General features: G+C 38.0%; 5 protein-coding genes across 6 annotated transcripts; 4 read left to right on the forward strand and 1 right to left on the reverse strand.

Annotated features, from left to right (window-relative positions):
• The first annotated feature begins 239 nt into the window (after positions 1-239).
• LOC127251789 (uncharacterized) lies at positions 240-5,550 on the forward strand. Its single transcript, XM_051275660.1, has 12 exons — positions 240-469; positions 574-701; positions 815-877; positions 1,073-1,194; positions 1,544-1,659; positions 1,746-2,556; positions 3,114-3,842; positions 4,005-4,226; positions 4,357-4,452; positions 4,529-4,723; positions 4,837-4,950; positions 5,047-5,550. Exons 1-12 carry the CDS (start codon positions 375-377, stop codon positions 5,305-5,307), a joined length of 2,952 nt encoding a protein of 983 aa, XP_051131617.1. The 5' UTR covers positions 240-374; the 3' UTR covers positions 5,308-5,550.
• A 767-nt stretch (positions 5,551-6,317) lies between these two features.
• LOC127251505 (DEAD-box ATP-dependent RNA helicase 38) lies at positions 6,318-10,302 on the forward strand. The gene is made up of 8 exons (XM_051275227.1): positions 6,318-6,745; positions 7,064-7,357; positions 7,845-8,072; positions 8,428-8,493; positions 8,939-9,355; positions 9,461-9,572; positions 9,742-9,827; positions 9,922-10,302. The coding sequence occupies exons 1-8, from the start codon at positions 6,503-6,505 to the stop codon at positions 9,997-9,999; spliced, it is 1,524 nt and encodes a 507-aa protein (XP_051131184.1). The 5' UTR covers positions 6,318-6,502; the 3' UTR covers positions 10,000-10,302.
• Positions 10,303-10,460: 158 nt separating this feature from the next.
• LOC127251510 (pistil-specific extensin-like protein) lies at positions 10,461-11,200 on the forward strand. The gene is made up of 2 exons (XM_051275231.1): positions 10,461-10,674; positions 10,760-11,200. The coding sequence occupies exons 1-2, from the start codon at positions 10,497-10,499 to the stop codon at positions 11,092-11,094; spliced, it is 513 nt and encodes a 170-aa protein (XP_051131188.1). The 5' UTR covers positions 10,461-10,496; the 3' UTR covers positions 11,095-11,200.
• Positions 11,201-11,429: 229 nt separating this feature from the next.
• On the reverse strand, positions 11,430-14,224 carry LOC127251506 (vacuolar protein-sorting-associated protein 37 homolog 1). The gene is made up of 7 exons (XM_051275228.1): positions 13,976-14,224; positions 12,979-13,203; positions 12,631-12,718; positions 12,371-12,410; positions 12,242-12,288; positions 12,027-12,147; positions 11,430-11,815 (listed from the first exon to the last, which is right to left on the reverse strand). Exons 1-7 carry the CDS (start codon positions 13,990-13,992, stop codon positions 11,652-11,654), a joined length of 702 nt encoding a protein of 233 aa, XP_051131185.1. The 5' UTR covers positions 13,993-14,224; the 3' UTR covers positions 11,430-11,651.
• An 850-nt stretch (positions 14,225-15,074) lies between these two features.
• On the forward strand, positions 15,075-17,018 carry LOC127251509 (protein RGF1 INDUCIBLE TRANSCRIPTION FACTOR 1-like). Of its 2 annotated transcripts, none has more exons than XM_051275230.1 (4): positions 15,075-15,292; positions 15,449-15,628; positions 15,756-15,974; positions 16,481-17,018. In XM_051275230.1, exons 1-4 carry the CDS (start codon positions 15,290-15,292, stop codon positions 16,751-16,753), a joined length of 675 nt encoding a protein of 224 aa, XP_051131187.1. In that variant the 5' UTR covers positions 15,075-15,289; the 3' UTR covers positions 16,754-17,018. The 2 variants fall into 2 exon arrangements, with proteins under 2 accessions (XP_051131187.1, XP_051131186.1); XM_051275229.1 differs by having other exon boundaries at positions 15,077-15,292; positions 15,446-15,628; positions 16,481-17,017.
• Positions 17,019-17,060: the final 42 nt, after the last annotated feature.

A 17,060-nucleotide genomic window follows, 5' to 3' on the forward strand; every position in this document is an offset into this window, starting at 1 on the left:
TTTTTTTTTATTATTATTATTATTATATATATAATTTAAATAATGTCCCAAATTGAAATAGTAAAATTTTGGAGTTAACATGAAATAGTTGTTACAATTAAAATTCAAAATCAAAGCAAAAAAATGATTAGATTTTTTATATGGGTCTGCTCTTGAAAGATTTTTGAATAGGAGGATCTATATGCAATTCTCCCAAATTGAATAAATAAAGCCAGAGTATTATTATTAAATAAAGAATTAGAAAGGGTTTTGCAATTGCTGCTGCTGCCCAAACTGGGCTCGGAATTAGTTTAATACTTCGCTGATAGTTCATAACTTTTATCGCCCCAGATCTGTTGGCATTACTGAAAAGCCGACGAATCGTCGCCGTGGATATGGCGATTAGGGTTTTCCTGCTGCTACTCGTCTTCCTATCTTTGTGCTTCGTTAGTTTTTCTTTATACGATGACCAAGTCGGCGTCATGGATTGGTAAGTCCTTGATGATATGTGTTGTTTCAATTTATGGTTTGGATTGCGATCAGTTGTTTCTATTGTGAGTTGAATTGACAATTGAATTGTTTGTGATTATTCAGGCATCAGCAGTACATAGGGAAAGTTAAGCACGCAGTTTTTCATACCCAGAAGGCGGCGAGGAAGCGTGTTGTTGTGTCCACAGATGAGAATGTCGTAGCGTCGCTTGATCTTCGTCACGGGGAGATTTGTGAGTTTGTATTCGGAAAATTGAAACTTTTGAAGTTCCGGTCTCTGTTCTCCACCGGGCATATCGTGAAATTTTCATTATTTCTGAGTGTATTTCCTCTTTCTTTTGGGCAGTTTGGAGGCATGTTCTGGGGCCCAATGATGTCATCGACCAAATTGATATTGCACTTGGAAAATGTAACGAAGATACTTACTTTGTTATTTGTTGGTTTCAACATATGAAATGGGACTTTGTAACTTTTGCTTGATTCGTTGAGATGAATTCTGATAGTTAATATGGTTTTATCCTGTAGTTCATCTCAAGAACTTTTTACTGCAATCTCATGCTACTGTACGATTGTGTTCCTAATCAAATTTCGCTAAAATTTGCAGATCTTATTACTTTGTCATCTGGTGGCAGTATTTTGCGAGCTTGGAATCTTCCTGATGGTCAAATGGTGTGGGAGTCAACACTTACTGGCCCAAAACCCTCAAAGTCATTATTACTGATTCCGGTGAGTGTGAAGTAAAACTCTTAGCCTAATCTCATGAATGGTGTCGTGCTCTTCCTGGTTTGTAGATTATGACCTACTATGTATGATTATTTTAGGAAATTGTTATCTTTATTGCTCACTATGATTTGGAAAAATTCTGCTGTTTTATGGAATTGTGTAGCCTGGTTGCATCCTTTTTGAGATGTTACAAAGTTACATTTCTTCTGGTACTTGGAACTTGAAGGCTCTATTTTCAATTAAAAAATTCTGATCAAAATTCAAACATCTCCCATAGCTACATTCTAACTTGTGATAACACCTTGTTAGACAATAATTTAGAATTTACCTACAATACTTGTGTTTGTTACAGACCAATTTGACGGTTGACAAGGACAAAGTAATCTTTGTTTATGGTAATGGTGTTATACATGCTGTTGCAAGCATAGACGGTGATGTCATCTGGAAAAAGGAATTAGCATCTGAAGGGTTTGAACAAATTTAGACCTTAATTTCAAATAGTCTATTGTTGCCATTCCTGTCCAAAGATGTTGACATTTTTCTCATGTCTGCAGCACTGATATCCAGCAGCTAATCAATCCAGATGGAAGTGATGCATTATATGCTATAGGTGTACGGGATCTCTCTCAGTTTGATGTCTATCAACTTGATGTCAAGAGTGGAGACCTATTAAAGCATAAAAAAATGGTGTTTCCTGGTGGTTTTTCGGGAGATTTATCAATAGTGGAAAATGACATGGCTGTAGCAATGGATTCTACTGGAACAGTTTTGGTTACTATTAAATTTGTAGATGGACATATTAGCTTTCATCAGATTCATGTTTCTCAACTTGCCCAGGAGCTTTCAGAAACAGCAGCAGTTATATTACCCTCAAAAATATCTGGACTAGTTACCTTGGAAGTAGATAATACTGTTCTATTTATTAAGGTTACAAGTGATGGCATGCCGAAGGTTGTGGACAAGTTTAGTCATGCAAATGCTGCTAGTGATTCTCTTCCTCTGCCAGATGGTCAACATGCTTTTGCCCTAGTTCAGCATGGTGATGGCAACATTTTTCTGACTGTAAAGCTTGGTAATGACTGGACGTCCAACTTAATTGAGGAAAACTTTAAGCTTGATCGTCAGAGAGGAGTTGTGCATAAAGTTTTCATCAATAGCTATGTTCGTACAGACAGGACAAACGGGTTCAGAGTTTTGATTGTCATGGAAGATCATTCATTATTATTGTTGCAACAGGGTGAGATTGTTTGGAGCAGGGAGGATGGACTAGCTTCAATTATGGATGTGACAGCATCAGAGCTACCCCTTGAAAAGGATGGTGTGTCTGTTGCAAAAGTAGAGCACAGCCTTTTTGAATGGCTTAAGGTAAGTCATCATCATAATTGACTAATTGACTTTGTTTCGTTGTAGTTTCTAAGTGCTGGTAGTTCTGATATTTTCTGTTAAATTACTGTCGTAAGTAGCATGTCTTCCATGCGAGATGTGAAGAGGTAGACAGTAGTTATCATCTATTGTCATTATACTTTTTTCCCCAAGCAGCTAAATCTTTGTTGTTCTAGAGACATTATAGAAGTAAGTGGAAACCTTAGAACATTTACTAGACTCATGTTGGAGTTTGGATCTTCTTTAGCCATGATTTTAGCCATAGCATTTGAACTAGTTTCGGTTGATTGCATATTGAAAGAATTCAAAGGAATGGATCATTAGACACTTGAGTTTTTTCATCTGGTGGGGTTGGTTAGCAAATATGGTATACTTTGTGCTGCTTCCTGGTGAAGTCTTTTTTGCTCGTCATAATTGTACCAGAAGTTTATCTGAATAACTCTTGAGATTTCGTATGCCGTACTGCATCATTTTGTGATCAGTGGTGGAGTTACAGTGTTTTGACTTTTTTCTTTGCTTCATTATCTTTGTTCTGATAGGGTCATATGCTGAAACTCAAAGGAACTTTAATGATAGCAACGCCTGATGATGTGGCAGCCATAGTGAAAATGAGGTTGCAAAGCTCTGAGAAAACAAAGATGACCCGAGACCGCAATGGATTCAGAAAGCTTCTCGTAGTACTTACTCGGGCTGGAAAACTTTTTGCGCTGCACACTGGGGATGGAAGGATAGTCTGGTCTCGTTTACTGACCTCTCTTCGCAAATCAGACACATGTGCCAATCCTAGAGGGATTAGTTTACATCAGTGGCAGAATCCGCATCATCATGCATTGGATGAGAACCCATCTGTCCTGGTTGTTGGAAGATGTGGTGACAACATTGGCTCTCCTGGAGTTTTCAGTATTGTTGACACATACACTGGGGAGGAGCGTAGTCATATGAAACCTTCTCACTCCATTACACATGTGATTACATTGCCTTTTACTGATTCCATGGAACAGCGCTTACATCTACTATTTGACGCAAGTGGGCATGCTCACTTATATCCTAGAACTTCTGAGGCACTCGGCATCTTTCAGCGAGATTTAGGGAATATATATTGGCATTCAGCTGATACAGATAAAGGCCTTCTAAGGGGTGGTGAATTGCACAAGAATTGTGATCTTGAGGTGGCAGATGACTTTTGTTTTGACACAAGGGGTCTGTGGTCAATTGTGTTTCCTGATTCGGAAAAGATTGCTGCAACTGCAACAAGAAGTTTAAATGAGGTCCTTTTTTCCTCTTTTATTCCCATTTGATCAGATCAAGAAATTTTTGCTGAAGGAAACTTCTAATATCTGCCAGTATAGTTGGAGTGTAGCTTTGCAATATAATTAAATTCTGTCTTTTGATAATTTTGTCTGAACGATTGAATTCTCTCACCTTTACAGGTAGTCCATACCCAAGCTAAGATAACTGGAGATCAGGAAGTCTTGTACAAATATATATCAAAGAATCTGCTATTTTTAGCCACTGTTACACCCAAGGCTGTTGATGCAATTGGTTATGTCACACCTGAGGAGTCATCTCTGGTTGTTTATGTGATTGATACTGTGACAGGCCGAATATTACACCGTATGATCCATCATGGTTCACAGGGTCCTGTACATGCTGTAAGTCTTATATCTGTTGCAACCATTGTTGAAATATATATATGTGTGTGTGCGGAAAAGAAAAGAAAATAGTCATCCTATCTGAATGCAGAAGCTAACAAATTCTTTCTTTATTTATTTTCCCTAAAAGGTTTTCATTGAGAACTGGGTTGTCTACCACTACTTCAATCTACGGGCGCATCGATATGAGATGTCTGTAATTGAAATCTACGACCAAGCTCGTGCGGTACTTCCTCCAGCTTGATTTTTTGTTCTTTTCCTTGTCTAAGCTGCACTCTGTTCTAAACTATTCCCATATGCAGGACAACAAGGATGTGTTGAAGCTTGTTCTTGGGACGCATAATCTAACGTCTCCTATAACATCTTACTCGCGCCCTGAAGTGTTCACAAAATCACAATCTTACTTCTTCTCACACTCTGTGAAAACAATGGCAGTTACATTGACAGCAAAAGGCATAACATCAAAGCAGATTCTCCTTGGTACCATTGGCGATCAGGTTCGCTAATTACCTACGCTTGTGTTATATTAAGTGTTCGTACCAACAATCATCCCTGCAATATTTCTTTTTAGCCAGTATAATTCTTGCATCTCATTTTCTCTGTTTAACAGGTTTTGGCTCTTGATAAGCGATTTTTGGATCCCCGAAGAACAGTCAATCCTACTCAATCTGAAAAAGAAGAAGGAATAATACCTCTTACCGATTCATTGCCAATTATCTCCCAGGTGATAACCTATATTCCCGACCAGATTTCCTAGTATAGCTGTATAAGTTCTTGAGCCTTGCTTATATGATAATCTTGACATTTTCTCCTTCTGCAGTCATACATAACACATTCTCTTAAGGTGGAAGGCCTCCGAGGCATTGCAACAGTTCCTGCTAAACTTGAATCCACCACACTTGCTTTTGCATATGGGGTTGATCTCTTCTTCACTCGGCTTGCCCCTTCCCGGACATACGATTCTCTCACTGAAGATTTCAGCTATGCCCTTCTCCTGATCACAATCGTTGCCCTTGTCGCTGCCATAGTCGTAACATGGATTTGGTCCGAGAAGAAAGATCTCCAGGACAAGTGGCGGTGAGTCGAAAACGGTTTGTCTGTGACATTTGGCGACCACAGAACAAATGATAGACAGAGTCAGTCGCATTGATTTAACCCTTAATGGAGAAGTGGGTGCAAAACCAGCACTGCACTCAGGGATGTTGTAAAATTTAGAACTTTTCTATGTTGGCGCTAGCTAGCAAGTAGGCTATGTTCTTCTTGGCTTCTTTTATTTCGTTACATTCGAGATACACGATGAGAAATTGTTTGCCATTTCCACTGCCACTGCCTCATTCTTGTTGGCGTTCTTGCGTTGCTTTAACCCTCTTAATACTGCAAATGTCCACCCAATCATCATTTGATCTAGTTAAACGTTGGAAATATATCATTTTCGGTCATATGATAAATAAAATTGATAATAGTTCGTCTCATTTAACTTTTTTTTTTTTAATTGTATGATAAATAAAATAAAATCAATTAGGGTAGTGAAAATAGCCCGTAACTTCGGGAGGAGGGGTAAGTATAATTATTTTTGAAAGAATCAATTTGAGTCAGATCAAAAAATCCGAATTATTTATTTATGTTAATTTTTTATAATCAACACTAATCATAAAAGAATATGTTCATTTGACTAGAGGTAAAAAAACACAATCTTCTTAAATATAGAAAAAATGATATCGAGATAAATTTAGATGACAATTAAAAAAAAAAGTTAAGAATAAATTTAGACGATTGAATTATTTTGGATTTATGATTGATTCGGATCTTAAATATAAAATTCAAATTGATTTGAAAATATAAAATTTATTAAATATTTAATTCAAAAATTCATAAAAATTCAAATTAAATTTTAAATTTTAATTTAATTAAGATTGAATTTTTAAGAGTCGTTTAGACAAAAATTAGAAATATTTAAAATTTTATAATATTTTTTTAAAAAAATATAAAAATTATTATTTGATTTGATACTTTATAAATATATATATATATATATTTAATAATTTTTAAAAATAAATCGGGATATGGTTATGATTATGTAAACGAAGGGTAGTACTCCATTTTGCTAAGAGGCGGTGGGCAGCTTCCTCTCTATAAAGGAAGTACGGAGTACTTTCCAGACAGACGGACGGAGGAGTATTTCGCATTGGAGGGGACGCTCATCTTTGTGGTTGCACAGAGAGAGTTCACAAGTTTTAGCTACATATCTTTCAGCAATTTCTCGACGGGTTGTCCACATGGCTGACAGCGACTCTGCGAACTCCTCTACTGCCGCCGCCACAGTTCAATCCGGGGGTTCCAATCCTCCCCCTCCCGAGTCGAAACGATGGGCAGATGTTGCTGATGAGGCAGAGGCAGAGGTGGAGCAAGAGATTCCCGAATCTTCCTCGACCGAGGTTAACTTGGATTCATTGGCTATCGACGAGTCCAGACGAGATCAGAGCACGCTCACTGACCCAGACGACTCAACCATTGAAGCTGTAATCCCTCTCATTCTTATCAATAATTTTTATTTCCCGCAGTCTGATGGGTTTTTGTATTTTATCGGAAGGGGTTTTTTTAATCTGGGTTACAATTAAGGCAATTACTTTCATGGATTGGGGTTTAATTTAGCACCTAGGAAATAGGGTTTAACTCTGAATAAGGTTTATTCCGAGAAGCTTTGAGGGCGTTGAAACGATCTGATTGCTTTTCGATTTTACTGAATACAATTGTTGGCTTGAGATGTGGATTTATACAGTAATTGGATTTAGTAATGTTCGTGCACTAATTTCATGTTTGAATACATCTGCGTGTAGTTTACATCTGGGGACACTCCTTATACATCAGCTAAGAGGTTTGAAGACTTGAACTTATCACCGGAATTGCTGAAGGGTCTATACGTTGAGATGAAGTTTGAGAAACCTAGTAAGATACAGGCAATTAGTTTGCCCATGATCCTGACGCCTCCACACAAAAATCTAATCGCCCAGGCTCACAATGGTTCTGGGAAGACCACTTGTTTTGTGCTTGGAATGTTGAGCCGAATTGATCCAACACTCAAGGCTCCCCAGGCTCTCTGTATCTGCCCAACAAGAGAGTTAGCCATCCAAGTATGTTCAAGTTAAATTTCCAATTCTTCTTGGTCGATTTCTTGTTTGCAGGCTATTGGTACATAATGAAGCAAATTTGCGAAGTAGATGTTGGATGCATACCTATTCAGGAATTTGTATAAATTTATAGCCAAACTTTGTTATACCTGTGAAGATTCAGTTACTGTTCTAACCGATACAAATTTGGCCGCAAGAGCTGCAAGACACATTTTATAGCTTATTGATTTTCAAGTTATTCATAAGAATTGTGGGCTCTGGTTGCAGAAAAAGCATTACTTTCTGGTAAAATTGGTTACTTTTTTTCCCTAAAACAGGCATGTTTGTTTCGGTAATGTGTTAATGCCAATTTGGAGTCTGCTCGAGAATAACTCTCTGTCAAATGTTGCAGAAACTGACGTGCTTTTATAGTATATGAATTTATGGGGGTGGCTGTTTGTTTTTAATATTTTCTTATGGCTTGATTAGTGTATCTAAACAAATGGCGCAGAATATGGAAGTGCTTCTGAAGATGGGAAAGTTCACTGGCATAACCTCAGAATTAGCAATACCGGCGGATCCTTCAAACTACATTCCAATTCAAAAGAGACCACCTATTACAGCACAAGTAATTATTGGCACACCTGGCACAATATGCAAGTGGATGTTGGCGAGGAAATTGGGTATGAGTCAAATGAAGATTCTTGTGTTTGATGAGGCGGACCACATGTTGGCAGAGGTTTGACATTGTTATAATCTTATGGTCAATATCTCTTATGTTTGTGTACCATACTCTAGTTTTCACCATGTACTGATCATCCAATGCTATTTGTGGAATATCTTGGCTATTTCTGAGAAAAGCTTTGTTTTTTTTCCAATTCATAAAATGTTTGTCATGCTTATTTGGGTTTCTAGGTTTTTTCTCATGCTTATTTGGGCGTCTAGGTTTTTTCCCATTCAATGACTAAGCATAGGAGCCATTGATTATTGATATTTAGACCATGGCTTGGTTATTATCTTTATGCCGGTTACTATGCATGATTTCTGCAGTTCTATTGCTTGTATTATATTAATTTGCATATTCTCTTTTTTAGAGTGGTTTTCGCGATGATTCAGTGAAGATAATGAAGACAATTGCAAAAGCCCATTTTGATTGCCAGGTGAGTTATTCACCTTTCATGATTCAAGATCTAGGAAAATGAACCACTTGTATTTTTACGTACACAATGTAGTTTAGCTTTTGGTCTCAGTGTACTTCTTAAGGGCAAGACCATTGTAGATCAAACTATTATTGCAAATACTTTGTGTTGTAAAATCCTAAGCAGATATGTTATCTGTTTGTGTATGAGGCGTATGTTACACAAGTGACATTAATAAGCTTGGGAGTGTTATGTGTTGGTGTAATAGGCAGCTCATTTATTTTTGGAAAACTTAGAGGCAAAGTAGTTATTTTGCTGTAATATAGTTATTGCACTAGAACAACGATCACTTCATCATATTTTTGTATGTTACCAGAAGATCTCAAATAGGATCTGTGAGTGTTTAGTGAAAGGTATAATCATATGCTGCTAACTTTTGATAACTTGTACATGTTTTTGTGATCAGGTCCTCCTTTTCTCAGCTACTTTTGATGATGCTGTGGCGGCTTTCGTGTCAAAAATAGTTAAGGAAATCTTTGTCAAAGATTATAATCAAATGTTTGTCAAAAAGGAAGAGCTATCACTAGACTCTGTAAAACAGTATAAGGTGCATTGTCCTGATGAGCTTTCGAAGAACATGGTCATTAAAGATCGAATACTTGAACTCGGAGAGAGAGTGGGGCAGACAATAATATTTGTGCGGTCCAGGAATAGTGCATCTGTGCTTCACAAATCTTTAGTTAGCCTTGGCTACGAGGTCACCACAATTCAAGGCGCTTTAAAGCAAGAGGATCGAGACAGAATTATAAAAGAGTTTAAGGAAGGACTGACTCAAGTGTTAATCTCAACTGATCTACTTGCTCGGGGCTTTGACCAGCAAGAGGTGTGTCTCCTGCTGCGCCATAAATATTTTTCTTCCTTTTTGTGATTGATTTTGACATATTGTACTAATGACCCAATTTTATTTTATTTTTCTTTAATCATGTAGGTTAACTTGGTTGTCAATTATGATCTTCCTGTGAGATATGAACAACCCACAGAGCCTGACTACGAAGTTTATTTGCATCGGGTTGGCCGTGCAGGGCGCTTTGGCCGCAAAGGTACTACTTCCTCTAGTGTTGAGATAGAATTTGTGTTATCATTAACTAGACATCCATCCCTTCACGTCAGATTCGAACATGCATATGTTGTCTGGGTTTGAGCAGTTGGGTGTTTCACCGGGTGCTCCTCATCATCCCAAGATTTACACCATTTCTTCTAATTGAACAGGTGCTGTATTCAACCTACTTTGTGGTGATAGAGACGACATGATTATTGCCAAAATAGAGGGATACTTCAAGTCCCAAATAGCTGAGGTACACATTTTCATGCTTGTCACTCTCCTACTTGAGAAGCCTTGAAGGAATTTTCCGAAAGTGAATACTAAATAATTCTCGATGAAAAATGCAGGTGAGCCCGTGGAACAGTGAGGGGGAATTCAAAGTCGCCTTACAAAACGCAGGGCTTCTAGAAGATCACCAGCATTGATTCAATCATACATCATACGATGCTTGCAGCAGCTGCAGATTATTCCAAGGCTATTTAATTACAACCCCCAAACAAGTCGTTTCCACCTCCATTTCCCAGTTGTGATATCAATTCTGCATAGTGAATAGAAGATTTGTTGAGACAGAATTACGAGTTTTGTTTGCTGTAAAAGTCTATTCAGGAGTTGTGTTTGTTTCATGACTAAAAGTGACATTTGTCTGAAGTGATTTGTGCTATAAACAATCACTCTGTTTTCTTCTTCTCTTGATCTAAATATAAAATTCCAAACTGTTAATTTTTGTCTGGATGATGAAGCAATCATTCACAGTTTGACCTTTCCCATTAAATAAACCTAAGAGAACATGTGGGATTCGATTCAACAACCCATATGTTTCATGGCTTGCACGTCGAATTGTTGTGTGCCCCCACGATCATCTCCCTCCCTTCTTTTTATATATTTGAGGAAATCTTGCACTGAACACATTCTTGCAGGAAAAATGGGGCCTAACATTCTGTTGCTGGCATTGGCTGCATCCTTACTTGTCTCCTCCACTGCCGCCGGATATGGAGCTGATGATCTTGACCCTCAGGTCTTCCATGTCACCGGAAAAGTTCTTTGCCAGGACTGCAACAAGGGATGGAATGAATGGGTGAACGGCGCCGACCCCATCAAAGGTGCTCTGCTCGACATACATATATTGGCTTCGTGCATTAAACTTGCATGTTGTTTTTACAGAGCTTTCATGTCTGTTTTGTGCAGACAGCAGGGTGTCCGTGACATGCCTGGATGACAGGAAGAGAGTTGTTCATTACGCAAGTGACCTGACGGACAAGAATGGAGACTTTGATATCGCCTGCAACAGATTCGTGAACGGGAAGGAGCTGAAGCCTCAGAATTGTAATGTTAGGCTTGTGTCGTCGCCTGACCCGGTTTGCAACATCGCCACCGACTTTGCTGGCGGGAAGACGGGGTTGAAGCTCCGGCGGCCGACAGAAGTTTACAGGGATGTCCTAAAGTTCGCTCTTGGTCCGCTGTACTACACAACACCAATGTGCGACGATCCAGACACCAGTGGCCCTGAGAAAACATATTGATGATGTTTCTATTTTTATTTTTAAGTTTTGCTGCATTTGATTTTCTCTTCTTTTTCGGTTTTTTGTTTGTACACTTCTAAGGCATCGAATTATCATTGCTTCATAATCTGAACTGTGAATTGGTTTTGGGATCAAGTTGAATAGATACTATTATGAACGTATCTAAGCTCTCAGCACAACAAATTGACCAAATGATGTAAATGTAAATAATAACCATATGATAAAGAATAACAAGAACAAGAATTAACATCAAATTCCATGGAGCCCTTGTTGTACGTTCAAACATCTCTGCAAATACATAATCAGGGTTTGCAATATGAGCACAAGTATAGAAGTAGAGCATGGTCATTCTATAGCCTCTCCCCCAACAATTTACTTGTCTAAAAATATGTCACACCAGCAGTATATGAAACTGAAACACACAAAAGAAAATTTGAGCGTAAAACTGGAAATAACACAACACAAAATAGGAAGCGGTGTCAAAATAAAATAATTTTACAAGAAGAGTGGCAGTACAATTGTGTTTAAGCATGTTAAGTTTGATGGCATCCCAAGGCTCAGCTAGATGCAGATGTCTTGGCAGCGAGATGTGTAAGTGCGCGTTTATGGTATGCATTGCGCATCTTCTTGTATTTCTGTACAAAGGATGGGAGATCGAGTTCTTTATCAAGAAGTTGCCGGTGAATGGCCTCAGATTCCTCGTCTGTTTTGTTCATAGCATCTGACATCACACAAATAACTACTTAGCATAATTCACAACAAAACGATTAATCACATTTGGCGCGCATGCCTAACAGACAACAAATGCACTTGCTCCCATCGTGAAATTTTTAACTTAGATTTGCCTTGTCAGAAACAAAGTTTATTGAATATATATACATATGTAATCTTGCAGGTAAAGTACATTGGGGGCAGTCACAAACTAGAAATACCTTGAAGTCGATTGAGGAGTGATGAGGGAGAGTAATACTTCAGAGTTTCTTCCTTTTTCCGTTCCAACTCATGCAATTTTTCTTGAGCAGTAGCCAATTCTGTTGTTCGGATTATTCTGCACTGAAGCACAAAACAGCAGTAGAAACGTTCAATTGCAATTTCAAGGCATAATAATGCTGAATGCATAAGAAATGCAACTAGTGCCATAATTTACCTGATTCCTTAGTTCCATTATTGTTGGTTCCTTTTCAAGATTTTCTCCTGATTCCAAGAGAATTTGGTTATAAAATAGCCAATAAGTATACAAAGTGAAATGAAAAATAATAAAAAACAGATAACTTACTAGCAAGCTGCAAAGTCTCGTTCCTGAGTTCGTCTCTAACCTGATTATATGGAAGTGTATGTAAGAATAATTGGAAAGATAGAACTTGTCTTGTAACTGCCTAGACATAATTAGTTTAAAGTTGCAACCACAGAATGGCTAACAGTCAAGTTTGAAAATTTGAAGCATGCAACTTTCAAGCCAAACTGTATATGCAACCAACCACCAAGCATCAAGCAAGTATCAAATACACAAACGCATCAAGGTCATTAGAAACATACTCTGTTTTGAGTTTTTACAGGCTCCAGAGAGAGTAAAAGATTCTGATATGCATTCTTGTCAGACAAAAGCTTCCTCAGCTCATCAACACTGTTCACATGAACAACAATAGCAAACTCTGTGAAGCTGCATAACTTTTTTTAAGATATTCACAGATCACTACATGTTAAGCATAAATCCACGTTCATTCTTTCATAAAATTGGATAAACATGGAATAGAAATTTAAAATAATATTAACAATTGATTGGTCTCTGATATCAAGAAAATAGGGTTATTTCTGTCCGTAAACATATAAAGGAGGAATAATGAAAATTACAGATTTAAATCATAACCTAATGAAATACCTCACCTTTTATCTTTCAAAACAGCAATGATGCCTGCAGCTTCTGTAGGTGAAACATTTGATATGGTGTTTGATCGATCTGCTGGTCTTGATGTGCTGAAACTGCCAGATGTGCTGGTACCAGGTGTTGTGGGGCGTGAGGCGCCGGATGAACTGATAACAGACGGAGGATACCATGAGTCTGTGGGCACTTCCTGTGGCCGTGATGGAACTTGCTGCTCCTGAGAGCCCCTGTTGAGATGCAATGAAGCAAGACAATTATACTTCTCTCTAAGCCAGCAGTAGATTTAATTGCAGTTAAGAAAATGAATTGAGTAATGGTATAGTATATTCTGCGAGAAAGAGCACACGCAAAATCTCAACTAAAATAAGTAAATGCATGTATCTTTGTTCATTCCACCCAGAATTTCAAACAGTCATTAGCCTTTAATCTTTGTAACATCTATGTTAAAACCAGTTCTCACAACCTCAATTTGCAGATCAAGCACAACAGAATCTTCCCATTAAATGCATACTAAAGCGAGTGCAGCCCATCAGAAACAACCCGTAAATAAGGAGAAAGAAAAAAAAAGTAGGGTAAGGAAAAAAAAAAGCACCCTTCACAACTTCATCCATTTCATAAGAGATCCAAAGGGCAATCATCATAGAACGATTTTCTCGGCCAATGACGGCCAAATATTTTAAAGCTAGTATTAAACCCTAACTTGAATGTTTAAGCGTACAACAGAATTTGCATAAAGAGCGAACACAACAAAAACAGCCAGCAGTATCCAGCGTAATACATGAATAACAGGAAGACTCAAATTCATGTGATGTACCTAAAATAATTAGCGTAGCGTACACCACTGTAACAAAAAATCACTTGCTCATACCAGGAACGGGAATAAGAAACGATCGACACAGATGTTCTCTTCAGCCAAATAATACAATCGAGATATTGCAAATTATACGGATTACAAGATTCATCTATTCATCATATGAAATGGAGAGAGAAAGAGATTACCAAAAATTCTTGAACATGGCTTCGAAGCGCCCTCGATTCTCAATCGTCCGACGAAAAGTCAATCGATTAGTCCGAAACGATTTCGATCAAAATCGCAACCTTGTCACCCCAAGATCGGATTCAGCTTGCCGAATACGCTATTCAGTAAATTTTGTTTTCGTCAACACCAATTTCCAACTCCAACGTGTTCCGGAAGGTCTTCGCGATTGCCTCTTTCACTTCGTTCCTTCCTTCCCGTAATAAACCAGCTTGCAATTTGGCCCAATAGAATGCAACATATGTAAATTGAGTCCCCACACTTAGCACTTTTATAGATTTGACCCCAATGTATAATCGGAAATAATAATAATTACTTTTGTTACAATATAATCAATATTTATTTTTTTTACTAAAATTATTTTTGATCAATTTTAACTAATGAGATTTTATTTGATTAAAATGTAATATTAGCACTAAAATTGATAGCGTATGAAATTAAAAAGATATTATTATTTCCTATTATGCTTGATTTATTAGTGAGTGGAGACCAATCAAGGAATATTAATTAGTGAAAGTTGAGATAATTTAGGCTAAATAATTGAAGACAGCATGCAATTAGGCAGTTGCGATTAAAGATTGTAGTTTGTTGCACGTTCCCATATGTCTGCCAGCCTTGCCCGTTTCCTACTAATAAATAAGGATATACTAATATACGAAACAAATTAAATAAATCATGATTTTAAATAAATTAAACCACTAAGTAATTCGATAATAGAAATAAATAAAAATTGGTGGATATATGTGGGATGATGTGTAAAGAAGAAGAAAATAATAAATAAATGAAATGTGAAATGTAGAGATAATATATAGTGGATTGAGGGAAGAAAAGCAGTAGAAGGGAGGGAGACAAGACGACGCCGTATGGATCGTAATTGCTTGGTATCGTAGGCAGCGTAGCACAGTGGCCGACTTATTATTAATTATTATTATTATTATTATTATATGACCATGTAGAGACGCAAAGAAGATCCAAAAAGCGCCAAACCCTTCTTACCTTCTTTGCACATCCAACGGCTGAGGAATGTAGGGAGCCACCCCTTTTGATCCTGGCCGTTGGTGGATTTACATTGACATCAATTTAGGCTGTAGCTTAGGTGTAGCTTATTGTTGATTTCTAAGTTGCTGGTTGTTTAGGTTAGGCCTCCCTCCATCCTCTTCCTTCTTCCCTTCTTCTTCTTTCTCTTCATTATTCTCTCTCTCTCGACCTTGGAATCATCTCCATCGCCATTGGAGGTCATTGGGCCCGGCCCGGTCCGGTCTGGTTTTGTTTCAGTAATGGTAATTATTAGTATGTATATCAGATTGTGTTCATTGTGTGTGTGAAGGAAGGAGGGTTGTCTTTTGCCCAATTTGGTTTGTGCTAGCTAGCTAATTGGTTGAATTGCAGATATGCATAATTGTTAATTGCGGGTTGTACTTGTACTTGTACAGCAGGAAGCAATGGTGGTACCGCCATGGCTGGAAAGGCTGCTGAGCACGGCGTTCTTCAATGTGTGCCGGACTCACGGCGACGCCGCCCGGAGTGAGTGCAACATGTTTTGCCTCGACTGCAGAGCCGACGCATTTTGCTTCTACTGCCGCTCCTCCAGACACAAAGACCATCAAGTCATCCAGGTAATCAATTCATTCATTCACCGACAACCATATCATAGACATTGTTGGTTGGGTTGAAGAAGAAAAAGAAGAAGAAGAAGAATGAAATAATTAATCAGAGTAGTGCATTAATTAATTGGGGGTGCAGATCAGGCGATCTTCATATCACGATGTGGTTCGAGTGTCGGAGATTCAGAAGGTATTGGACATCAGCGGAGTGCAGACGTACGTGATAAACAGCGCGAGGGTTTTGTTCTTGAACGAGCGGCCGCAGCCAAAGGGTAGTGGGAAGGCTGTTTCTCGTATCTGTGAAATCTGCGGGAGAAGCCTTTTGGACACTTTCCGTTTCTGTTCACTCGGATGTAAGGTTAGTCCCTCAATCGCCATTAATTAATTACTGTCTTCTTCATCTTCATCTTCATCTTCATCTTCTTCACATGACTTTCAATGGAAGAAGCAACAATTATTAACCAGACTTAATTTGTTTTTAACCTTCGTTCTTTTCAGCTGGGATTAAAATTACATGATTAATTAATGAAGACGATTTCATACATATATATTTCGTCGCCATTTCAATGTACATATACATGCACGATGGAGACCTGATCAATTGATGAACAAATTAGAAAAGCCAAGCCAAGCCCATCCCCATCCACATCATCATTACAAGTACTTGTAACCACAGCAATTAATAATGGCCATCATCGCTGTTTTTGGTGTAATCCCACCAGAATTGATTCGCATAAGCATTCTCATAAAGAATCAACAATGACCACACACACACACATACACAACTAATTAATTATATAATGCACCCCCTCCAGAGATCACCATCATCATCATCATCGTATGTGTAATGTTATCATTCTGCAGGTTGTAGGAATAAAGGCAAATGGGGATGCAAGCTTTAGGTTGGATGGCGGCGTTAAGAATGAATCATCAGAGGGTGGAGTATCATCGAGGGCAAGAATGAACATGATACTGCAGCAGCATTCATCATCAAGACAAGATCATCATCCGTATCAAGATCAAGAATTGCGTGAAGGCTCACAACAAGACATATACCCGCCCACGCCTCCTCCACCTCCAGCTTCTGCTGCAAGAAGACGAAAGGGGGTTCCTCAAAGGGCACCTTTTAGGTCCTAATATTAATAATTTAACACACACGCATATACATATTTATTCTTTTTAAATATAATTATTACAAAAATAATCATCTTATGTACACTTTACACAAGTCATCATAATTCAAGGGGCTTTTTACAAAATTATATAAAATTCAATTGTGAGTATATAGTGCCCCAAAGCAAAAGAAAACAAGAAACTGTGGGAAAGAGCTAGCTAGCTACATGGCAATAATGCAAAATTAATTGTAGTTTGATTATATATATATAACTTTATTTATGTGTGAGAGTTTAATCAAGAAAAGGAAATGAATAGTCATTTATAGAGG

The sequence above is a fragment of the Andrographis paniculata genome, unplaced genomic scaffold, assembly GCF_009805555.1.
Source record: "Andrographis paniculata isolate CXL003 unplaced genomic scaffold, ASM980555v1 Contig45END, whole genome shotgun sequence".
NCBI classification, from domain to species: domain Eukaryota; kingdom Viridiplantae; phylum Streptophyta; class Magnoliopsida; order Lamiales; family Acanthaceae; genus Andrographis; species Andrographis paniculata.